At 38.5% G+C, this 11,883-nt stretch overlaps 2 protein-coding genes across 3 annotated transcripts in view; both read left to right on the top strand.

Annotated features, from left to right (window-relative positions):
- Positions 1–11,565, top strand: part of LOC115233508 (NGFI-A-binding protein homolog) — a 22,416-nt gene extending 10,851 nt beyond the window's left edge. The window contains exons 2-9 of the mRNA XM_029803994.1: positions 6,290–6,391; positions 7,137–7,274; positions 7,728–8,056; positions 8,601–8,658; positions 10,076–10,159; positions 10,476–10,582; positions 10,687–10,743; positions 11,020–11,565. Coding sequence (XP_029659854.1) covers positions 6,290–6,391; positions 7,137–7,274; positions 7,728–8,056; positions 8,601–8,658; positions 10,076–10,159; positions 10,476–10,582; positions 10,687–10,743; positions 11,020–11,127 — 983 coding nt within the window. The 3' untranslated portion in view covers positions 11,128–11,565. The remainder of the gene's footprint in view (positions 1–6,289; positions 6,392–7,136; positions 7,275–7,727; positions 8,057–8,600; positions 8,659–10,075; positions 10,160–10,475; positions 10,583–10,686; positions 10,744–11,019) is intronic.
- LOC115233466 overlaps positions 8,777–11,883 on the top strand; it is a 21,906-nt gene continuing 18,799 nt past the window's right edge. Inside the window, exon 1 of one of the 2 annotated variants that reach the window (XM_029803912.1) lies at positions 8,777–9,270. The gene's annotated coding sequence lies outside the window, so the exon portion shown is untranslated. The remainder of the gene's footprint in view (positions 9,271–11,883) is intronic. The other variant, XM_029803910.1, reaches the window with a different exon arrangement.

The raw sequence follows: 11,883 nt of genomic DNA on the forward strand, positions 1-11,883 counted from the left end.
GGGAAAGATTCGAACGGCGAGTCAGTCCATCTGCCCGATGTTTTGTACAGGAGAGGAGTCGGAGGGAAGGAAGGAGGGAGGGAGAAAGGGGCAGCGCGCGGGGTGACAAAAACTTACCTAACCCTTCCTTGATTACAATGCCGGCAAAAAGCGAAATACTAACCGCCGCCACGCCACTCCGCCACATCTCGCTGGGGAAAGGAGAGAAGATAACGGAGCGTGGAGCAAAGAGAGGGAGAGAAAGAGAGAAGGCAGTGCGCGCTCCTAAGAAACTAGACTCGTTTTTGCGCGACCAGAGAGGCGAGAGAGAGAGAGAGAGAAAGAGCAAAGGAGAGCGTCCGTTCTTCGTCGAGTATCGGACAAAGAGCGCGCATCGCCAACTCTGCCTTCCTTCTCCGTCTCTTGCCTCGTCTCTCTGACAAACCTTCTTGGTTCCATCGTGTCCATACTCCGGGCGCCTTCGACTCGCCCCCGTTTATACGGTGTTCCGCGTCTCTTTTCTAGTCTGACCTTTTCGCCTCCCTTCCTCTGGCTTTCCTTCACCCCTACGCGCGCGTCTTTCCTTCGTTTCCTCTTTTCGCCCCATTATATCTTCCTTCTTCTTATCCGTGGTGTATTCACCTTCAGCACGAATTTCCCAGTTTTCTCCAATGACAAGTGCACTTGTTTCCGTGGTTTACGGCGGACAATAAGTCAAATGAGATTTATTCATTTGAATAAAATTTTATTCAATTACATCTTTCGTTATTCCAATTGCTTGCGTTATTTACGTTAAAATTTGACATTCAGTAGCGATAGTGCGCTAGTGCTGTAAATAACATTGAAATATCTTATTAATTAATCTCACGTGGATTATTAGTCCTTTTACTCTCTTTTCGTTTATCGATAACTTTCCACACTGTTATCCTGCGTTTTTAATATCGTCTGTAACGAATATTGCGTCTTTTTGCCAATGGAAGATGTATAATAAAAATGGCAGGCGCACATTTATGACGAAATCGTGACACGGTCCAGCGACTTCTCTCTTTCGCAATCGCTGTGTCATCTATCGTGATCTTGATATCCATCGATATTCATTATTCGTCTCGCAAAGAAATCGATAGAAACCGAAAAAATTTAACAGAGTTTAATTTTCGGTAGAAATGCGAGAGAGAACTTTGCGTCGTGTTTCTATCATTAACGTAAAAGCCCCCCCACACAATTTTCGATTGTGCAGGAGCCTTAAGAATCATTTTTCATTCTACATTGTTTACGACACTCGGTGAAATTATTCCCGATTAATTTCCGGAATGTCCCGATAGTCGAATAATTGAAACATTACAAATTTCCTCCTTAAATCGATCTTTGAGTCGCTTAATATTTTCGGAAATGTGCATGTTTCTTTCTATTTCTACTTTTCGAACTGCTTGGACAATTTAATCGTACAATTTATTCGAATTTTTTGTCCGAGTCCTAGTCTCGTAGTCTCGAATTCGATTCGTCGCAATCGTCATTTGACTCCCGTTGCGACAATTCGGTCTTCTTTCGCCACGGGATATCGTCATGGTGATTTTCTCGGGAATCATTTTCTCTCTCGAGAGAGAGCAATCATGAGTCGAACTCGCGCGAAAAAGATATAATGTACTCGACGACGTTCCCGCAGGATTCGAAATGCTTTTCTTTCACTGGTTATAGTTAATCCTTTGCGGTCCTATATCCTATATCGAGTCTGACTCGACATCGTATTTCGTTTCAGCCGCTCCTATGGTCCAATCTAGCTCGATAGGAATTTGTAACTATTTATAAATATTCTAGCGATCCCGAAAATGTTTCTCGAAGTATTATGGCTGCATAAATCTTTGCGGAAGCTCGTTTCCTTCTATGCATGTTACATAATTTGTGAGATTACTGAAATATACGATTGAAGCAAAGGGTTAAAGAGACGAATTTCTCGTTTTAGAAATTTTTATTCCAATTATTTTTTTAATCTCTATTCTATTTTTATCTTCCAATCAAACAATCGCGAACTTATTCGCGTTAGTAAATCGACATATCGACATATGCGTTTGCGAAATTATTGAATGTAACGCGTCAGTTTTATACTTCTTACGCGATTTTAATTTCATGAATCTATAATTGTATAATCTGACTTCTCGATCTCATTAATAATATCAATATTATCGCGTGTGTAATTATTAGCTGCGACTAAATGCATAATCGTTTGAAATCTCAGAGAAATTCGCAAAGATGAGAGATTGATGGTAAATCCATTCCTCTCGTTTCGCAAGATGAACCACTTCCTTTTGTATTATTCGAAATTTGTTATAGCTTTCTCGTTGTAAACGGCGCGCATATCAAGCGGTCCATGTGTGACTCACACATTGACCAAACGTTTCTTAATATTATAATTATACCGAGAAACACATTTAATTGAGGCGCGGTTTTTTGCACGCGCATTCATCGCATCGCGCGGACTATGACGGTTATATGCGCATTACGAATGACGAATGACGGATGACGGCGCGGCGCGTCCGCAGAGTTCGGATTCGCTTCTGATTTAGCGCGCCGCCCCCACCGCGCCGCGCCGTTTCTCTTTTTCGCCGTGGCCGCGTCTAATCTGGTTCTCCTTGCGAATACCTCCCCGTTTTTCTCCATCTCCGGGCATCGAGAACCTGGGTTAATTCTTGGCACAATGATCGTAAAACATATCCAAGGATAGAAAACAATGGTAATCTCAGAGTTGTCGGCACGACAACACACGGTGATTCCGCTGCGTGGAATTTCTCCGTTTCGGAATTCGCGTTTCTCTTTTTCCAACAAACAGGTTTAAATATATTTGTTTCACCTCTATCATGAATAAAATTACTAACGACGCTTTCTTTTCATTCTCTGGTATTAAATTAGAACGTAATTTTTTTATAAATCACAATTTTCTCTCTCTCTCTCTCTCTCTCTCTCTCTCAATTTTTTATAGAATGATATAATACATATAGCTGAGGGGGGAGAATTATTACATTATTTATGTTAGATAATAATGGGTATTATTATATTATTTATTTTATCAAATGCACATATAAAGGATTACAAATATTTTATCGAAATAACATACTAAATTTTTCTATCGCTTTGATTATAAATGAATTATACATATAACATTTTTCGATACAAAATCAAAAACGTTGAAACGCTCGATTCTATATCGCACGCGGCTACAATCTCCGCCAGTTTAATGTGAAAATGAAATTTATCCGAATGACGCCCATCTCTGTGAATCGTCATATAATTTCTCTTTGCCACGATTACTTTTTTTCTTCTCTCGAAAATCGCTGGACCGGTCCCGCGGGTCATCCTTGTCCATAGAGAACGTACGGACCGCAACGACAACGACTACGACGACGACGACGACCACGATCACGACGACGACCACGACGACCACGACGACCACGACGACCACGACGACCACGACGACAATGACAACGATGACCCGGGTACGCGAGCCTCCAGGGTTTCGCCGCGGTGGGATCAGGTTTTTCTCACCGTCGCGACGCGTCTCTCCGCCTCCGGACCACGTTCGCGTTCCCGGCCGACAAAAACGAGCCACCCCGTGCCAAAAAAGTCGTTATGTAAATGCGCCGCGGAAGCCCGGCCTAGACCGCGCCGCTGTTCTGTTGGTCACAGGTACATACATATATACAGAATGAATCGTGCAATTCGATCACCCTGTGACGATTTTCAGTTTGAAAAAAAAATAGTAAAGGTGCCCGTGAAAAAACTTGCAGAAGAAAAATAGGAGCGATCGAATCAATTTCCCGAAAGATACAACTCAATTTTGCGCACAATTTTTTATGCTGGATTTATCGCGAATTTTAGGAGGGGGGGGGGAGGCTACACTTCCAGCAATTGTAAAATTAATCGATGCGAATGATTAGACTAATGGTAATTTAAAAATTGTAAATAGGTGAAATTTGTTGTACAATTTTATACAATAATGTTTGATTGTGAGAGAATCTGACTAAAACTTGATTCGGTTGTGGAATGGTATAGCTTTCAAACTTATTCCATCTCCAATTCTGAAATTAGGTCGAGTAAATAAATGCGGGATGAATTATTAATAAATTCAGCTAATGCGGCGTAAAGTTGACGATGAGCGGACGATTGCGCTTGTGGTTTTATTTTTTAACAAAAGCTCGATCGAAGTATCGTCGCGCGGATGACAGGCTTAGTTAGATGATCAACAACGTGTATATCACATACGCGCGGTATTAATAAAGTCATGAAAACGAGAATAAGATGTCAGCGACGGCGATATAAATAAATGGCGGGCAATAATAATGGAGCGCAAAGCGGGAATCGACGCAAGAACCACATGAGGAAAATTCGCGCATCTCGTGTTTACGGGAACTTTTCGGACAAAATAATCGAACCGGCGAAAATGAGAGATTTGTGATATCTGAACAAGGAAAGAAAGTGACGAATAATCCTGAAACTTTTTTTTTTTTTCTTTTTAATTATTGTACCCAGGTGCAAACGCAAGCAATACGCACACGCGCGAGGAGTAATAAGATAATATTGTATTTTAATAAGGAATATCCCAAAATGAGTTTTTTGGAGAGTTACAAGTTTTTCGATCAATATCTTTTTAGCGAAAATGTCAATGTAGCAATAATATTTAAGTTTTTAGCGATTGTGAAAATGAAAGATTTCGCGCGAATTAAGCTTCACGGAGATTTATCTGTGATTAAAAAGGTAATAAAATTATATTTTTCATTTAATTTCAACTAGACTTTAACAGAATTTTAATTTCAAACTCAACCAAATATAATCCGTAGGTTAAAAGAAATGATTAATTAAAAATATTCCGTCGAGAGATAAATAAAATTAATAATACGTATGTCAATTATATTTCTTTCGTAAATATTCCTGTTGCGGAACGCATGGCTCAATCGCACCTGGACGATCTCTTTCTTCATTCAGCCTGCTATCGCTCGGCTGAACCGATTTTGCTGACCCAAGACACGGTGCTTCCACGTAGATCCTTTTTTCGCGGGTCGCAGTTCGCGCTAGAAAAATCTCGCGGAACAAGTCGCCACCCCGTCGCCGTCGTCGGGCACTTCGTCGCGGACCCGAGAGACCGCGCGCACGAGCGTGAGACCGGGATCCGGGCTCGTAATAAGACCCGCCGGCCAGCTTTTTTTTTACCTTTCTCTCTCTCCCTCCTTCCGTTTCCCTTCCCCTTCCTCCAGCCTCTTTCTTCGGCTTTACCCTGCGGTCTTCTCTTTCTATCTCTCTCTATCTCCCTTCTCTCCAATGGCGCGGTACCGGTATTAATTTATACGCGGTACGTGTGTGCACGCCGCTTTTTCTCGCAGTTCCTCGAAATTTGCAAGAAACTAGTCGGACACTTTGGCGTCTCCTCTCTTGGACTGGCATGATCTTGTCGATACGGCGGCAACGACAACCACGACGACGATAATGACTGTGTGGCGGACGGTTGAAAAAGCGAGGGTGGTTGTGGCAAAGATGGTGCTTGCGATTATCAACGGCGTACATTTAAATTGATTTAATTTTTTCCCTAATTAATCTTTATTCATCCAAAAGTGTGTTCTCCTATTATAATGTAAAGATATAATAAAAAAAGAGAGAGTATGTGTGCGTATAATAAAAGATTAATACAAATAGAGATGTATATTCTAGTAAAAAAAATATACATCTTATTTCGATCGTTTTTTTGAAAAGGGAAAAAGATTAAATCACAAAAAGAGAAATCTAATGTTTAACTTTGGTTGATAAATGTCGGCAGAATCGAGATGCAATATTCTCCGATGAAATGATTGTAATCGCTTTTTTGACCACGATATTTCTCAATACGTATATACACATTTTTCTTTTTAGAAAAATTACTATTTTTTTATGAATTTTCCATAAAATTAATAACAAAAATTATTAAAAAATATATCCGAACAATAATATACATATATATAATGATAACGATATAAAATATATTTCTATATGTCGAATTATAAGTTAATTTAATCCATCCGTATTCGTATCGCCCTTCGAGGACCGGTTCGACTTATGGCTTTTATATTAACCAGACTGTCTAATTACGACATAATTAATCGTTGACCGTGAGCGAAGAGGAGGAGAAGCAAAGGGGGGGGGGAGGGGGAGATACAATCCACACAGCGATTATTACCGCTGTCGGCGCAAAACTGTACCGATCCGGTCGGAACCGGCAATTCCGCTGTTAATTGTGGATACTCTCTTAATGAACCTCTTTAACGATCGTACAATACTATGCGATTTGCAGTGGTGCAGACGTCCGTGCCGCAGAATGAGGCCGAGTTGCAGTTATACAGAGTGATGCAGCGCGCCTCGTTATTGGGATATTACGACACACTTCTCGAAATGGGTAAGTGCACGACCAAGAGCACGTCTACGTCTACGTTTCGTATAATTTAGAAGGTATTTTAGTGTATAGTTATCCACAAAACGTGCACTTCTAAATCTCTAAATGCAGTTTTAGATCTAGATTTGTGTGTAATCTTTGCGAGATACATCGCTTCCATGTAATCTTATGAAGATTATAAAAATAAAAAGATGATATCGAGAGCAATCAGCGATTACAGCACAGAACAATAATAATTCAAACGTTTATACTCTATTAACACGATATATTATATATAGATATATATATGTATATATATTGGATGATTGCATAAGTTCGTGCCCGATTTTCATAGATGGCATTAAGTTACTGCATGGCGGAGTTCTATTGTTTTCGTGTGGTAATTGTTGCTTACACCGAATTATACTCTATTAACACGATATATTATATATAGATATATATATATGTATATATAATTTGGCTCTCTATGTCTGATATATTTATTCGCTGCACGTAAAGATGTATTTTTATTATAATGTTATAAATATGTCTATCGATCTATAAATAAATATTATATAATATGTATAATTGATTTTTGAGAGAGAACTTTTAAAATTGTCCGACGCAGTTTGTGCCATTTTTAAAGTTAAGATATTTTTCAAGACATTCTTTTGCCATATTTTTTATTCTCTTTTTTTTTTATCGCGAATTTAAATGACAATTTGTTACAATGCTCATGGTTTTACCAATACGGCATAATGTATTATAGGAGGCGATGACGTGCAACAATTGTGCGATGCAGGCGAAGAGGAGTTTCTGGAGATTATGGCGCTGGTCGGCATGGCGAGCAAGCCGCTTCACGTCAGGAGGCTCCAGAAAGCTCTTCAGGAATGGCTCACTAATCCTTGTAAAGTATTATATGCTACGCAAGTTTCGAGTTTTATGAGTTTAGAGTATTGTCGCGTAAATATTAAATTTCGTCATAAAACTTGAAGCTGAAAAATTTGGTACCAAAAAATGAAAGAAATCCATTTAAAGAATAATACGTTATATCAATTATACGTAATATCAATTATAGATTATCTAATTCATGACAATGACTTACTACGCGGGTTGAAAACATGCTTGCGATGATCTATTTTTTTAAATTAATAAACAGATCAATGTGCTATATATTCATATATTAGTTGAGAAATACGTTAACAATATAAGCTCTATAATGAACAATAAAATCTATTTTTTTCTTCATTGAATAAGAGATGTTGTATCGATTTTTCCGAGGCACATCTCTTCAAATTTTATAACTTTGCGTATATTATACGTAAGAATCTCGCGTGTAACGAAATTCGACATTTCGCAGCATTGTTTCAAACGCCGGTCGTGCCGACGAATGCTGCCGCCAAAAGTTCTGTCGCCGTCACCGTGGGTTTCGCGTGTGCGAGTCCGCGGTCGCAGATGCAGAGCCTCCCGACAAGTTTCAGCGCGACATCCCAAACTTCCTTGACATCAATGCCCTATGTAACGACAACGCCTCACGTGCCGCTGACGCCGTTGCCTTGCCGGAGCGCCAGTCCGGTCGTGCCGGTCACCAGTGTGCCCGTACCGACGTCCTCTACGACCTTTCGCCAGAGCCCGAGCCCAAATACCTCTTTACCTTATACGACTACGCACAGTCCAAATGTGTTGCAGGTAGCTAAAGATCATTTTTTAATCAATTGGAATGCAATTGGAAGGAAACGAATCATCATTGATCGATCGACATCGATGGCGAATACTGACTGATCTAACGAGAAATTCAGTCATGTGCATTCAATTTCCTATATTCGATTATTGAAAATGATGCGGAAAATTGAGTAATTAGTGCATCCAATCGAATTCATTATAATCGTTTTAAACCTCTTTGCGAATCAAATATCACAAATTATATTAAATAAACTTTAGCTAATTTCAAATGTGTGCACGATCAATGTTGAAGTAATGAATGAAGTAATATTGGAACAAAAGGGGAAACTTTACAACCTTTATTTCAAAAAAGTAATGTTTTCAAAGAAATTGATTTATCTCCAAGGTCTCTTTAAACATTTATTTTATAGTCGAGTTTTATAATAACGTATATACAATACTAATGCAAATAAGTAATTTGTAATTATATTTTTTTCAATGAATTTGTTTCTTATTCCTGCCAGTCTGATATTTATTTGCCTACATTTTGTATGTTTTATGTTGCGTCAAGGTAGGAACGTGCGAATCTTCTTGCGGTAGCGGCACGACGCCAAGCCCGAGTGGCGGCGGTGGCGGCGGCGGCGGCGGCGGCGGCGGCGGCGGCGGTGGAGGCGGCGAGTCTCTAGTGTGATACAGGCTTTATGGCTGCGGTCGAGAAGACGCTAGAAATACTACGAAGCGTTTGATTGACCAATCAGGACACAAAGAATAAAGATCTTTTTATTCTGATTGGTTAATACAATGCTTTGAAGCATTTCTAGTGTCTTCCTGACCGCAGCCTATGAGTCATAAGTCACGTGATTTGGGTGAGTACGAACAACGAACGGAGAACGAAAGTAGAACGAAAAACGAAAGGCGATCAATGGTCAACGGTACGGCATTCGTGTGTCGTAATGTTGTGAGATAAAGGTATGAAATAGAATCAGACAGATTTTTATCGATTCTTACGTATGACCGCCAAACGAAAACACCGCGGCTGAAAAATAGTTAAATAAAGCATTGTGCAATGCGAATAGATTACTTTGTGACATATCGTCATCCTAATCTAACCTGTACGGAAAGGATCTAAACATAGCTCTCCATTGAAGCATCAGCTTCTAAAAGTTGCGATACTTGGATCAATTGTCTCTGATTCAATTTATCTCTGATCAGCGAGAATCTTTACATTTGTAAAAGAAGAGGTTAGTATCCAATTTGTGTCGATGTAAGTATGCGATGCAAAGCGATTTATTATAAAACATAATAAACCACTTACAACGGGATTATAGGATATTGTTGTCTTACAGATAAAATATTCAGGAAAGATATTGGGTTTGTTTTTTATAACTGAACTGGCTGCACTAGTTCAGAGTTTATTTTTTTCTCTCCACATTAGAAGGAGAAAGATAAGCTCTAAACTAGTGCAGCCAGTTCAGCTATAAAGAACAGACCCATTGTGCCATGGTTAATTAAATATTAAGCTGTAGTATTTTAAAACATTGACTAAGTGAAATCATGGATAATAGTTTTTTATGTTCTTTTTTTTTTCCTCTGCAATTCTATTAAAAATGCAATTATTTTAGTACATACATTCAGTCGTGGTTTCTATTGTGGCTTTGCAGTTTTGGTTGCATGTGTTTGCACTAAATTTATATGCTTAAATAAATACATAGATATGTAATAGATGAATTCAAAGTTAGAAAACGCATGGAATTTTTCATGAAAAAGTAAGGTAGGTCCTTTTTATATCTATTACGTGTTACCTGTTAGATTCTATGAAATATTCAATCGATGATTATCAGGGTTGGTTCATTCGATACGACTTGCTTGGATTTTATGCTCTATGCCTAGTATCCTTCCAAGTCGTGTTTATCTACCTATTTAATCTATTTATATCTACTCACTTATCTACTTACGTTACTCCATATTTATCCGCGTTTCCACTCCTCTATTATTTTCCTTCCTTCTTTTATGGATGCAGTTTACTATTTCTACTGTCTGTAGCAGTTCACCGTTTCAGGAGGAATTGGACCTTCGTTGTTCCGGAACGGATATTGATAATTCCATCACGAGAAGACATAGATCATCGAGGTGATTATTTTTAGCTCAGGCCTGATCATACTTTTTCTCAATGTTTTTTCTATATTAAAAATAATTTAATAATAAAATATAATACAATCAATAATTTTTAATAGTAAGAATCAAAGCTAGATTTAAAAGTATTGAGAAGAAATCTTGTCAAGATATCTTGTGTGTGTTGAGAAATTATTATACCTCTGAGAGAGATGTCTCATACATATATATATATATATTTACATCTCTTTCCCGGTTATATTACATTTTCCAATTCAGTTTGTATATGATAACTATGTATTGATGTTCAGATATTGGTAATGTTTCAGTCCAGTCTGGAGGAAGAAGAATAACAATGGCATATTCAGTGCTAGCGTGGAGGAAATCAGCGATTCGGACAGCCAATTCTCATTCTCTAACGAGGAATCTTCGTCTATGCATGTAAATATAATACTAACGAAACTTTCTATCTATATCGTAAATTTTCACGTGCCGAAGATTTCTGGGTTAACTAGAAATGTAATGCGTATGTGCGTGTTTTTTAGGATACAAATGAGGCGGAGGCTGAAAACACCGATAAAGAAGGCGACTTTAATCTAAAGGTGAGCAGACGACCAAAAAATCTCGTTTTTTTCTTCATCTTTTATAGTTTGTTATTCTCTCTTAGAAAAACTGTTTGCAAAAAAGGACAAAAGAAAAAAACGCTAAATGCATCGAACAAGTTTTTTATCTGCTGCTTTTTTTCTTATTACCCTTGAATAATGATGCATGATGAAAAAAAGTTCACCATATGCTCATTTAAAATAATAAGAGAGATTAACGATAAACATCGGCATCTCATTTATTGTAGTTATTGATTGCGAGTAAATTATGCGTAGGTAATAGCCTCGCGCGGAGACAACATAATTGCCGTGGCGAATCCTGCATTAATGGAATGCAGTCATCCTGTAAAAGAGGAGCCCGCGGATGAGAAATCCACACTGTGATATTACTTAGCGTTATTTACTGCCGCACTATCGACGATACGATGGCTGATCCTGCTGGTCATTGTTCACGTTATCACGATCATCACTTACGCCGATTCTATATCTCATACGTTATCAAATAACGATAGCATTTGTGACGTTTGCTGTAATCATAAGACTTATTCGCTAGTATTTTCGCACTATGTGATCGCGATCTTTTTCAACGTGATTCTTTATGTTTGTTCGAATGATGTGAGAAATATTTATGATACTGCCTGTGTTATCTGATTCTAGCGAAATACAAACACACACGATATTGTATAGCGATTACGAGTGTTTATAGAGAGAAAGAACGAGAGAGAAAAGGCGATAGGAAATAAAAATAAACCGTTTAAATCAAAAGAGCGACTGAAGTATGTAGTATTATAAAATGTATGTCGTAAGAGTAAATATGTAAATATGTATATATATATATATATATATATATATATACGTAAAATATCTCGGCAGCAAATTATCAATGACATGGTATTGTTAACATATGTATAATAACATAGGTATTCAGCCTTGGCGGCGTAAACATTGGCGCGCTATTGTTTACGACTTACGGCCTTATCATTCGCACGGCGACGTTCGAACAGTAATGTTATAGTACGAGACGCTCCGTGAAAATCTTTTTCTAAACGCGATCGTGTCGCGGACGGCTTTCGCGTCTTTCGCGTCGCGTATCAGTACAGCATTGCCACGAGTCGCACAATGGCTCATATGTGGCACACG

The sequence above is a fragment of the Formica exsecta genome, unplaced genomic scaffold (genome assembly GCF_003651465.1).
Source record: "Formica exsecta isolate Colony F162 unplaced genomic scaffold, ASM365146v1 scaffold175, whole genome shotgun sequence".
In the NCBI taxonomy this organism is placed as follows: Eukaryota; Metazoa; Arthropoda; class Insecta; order Hymenoptera; family Formicidae; genus Formica; species Formica exsecta.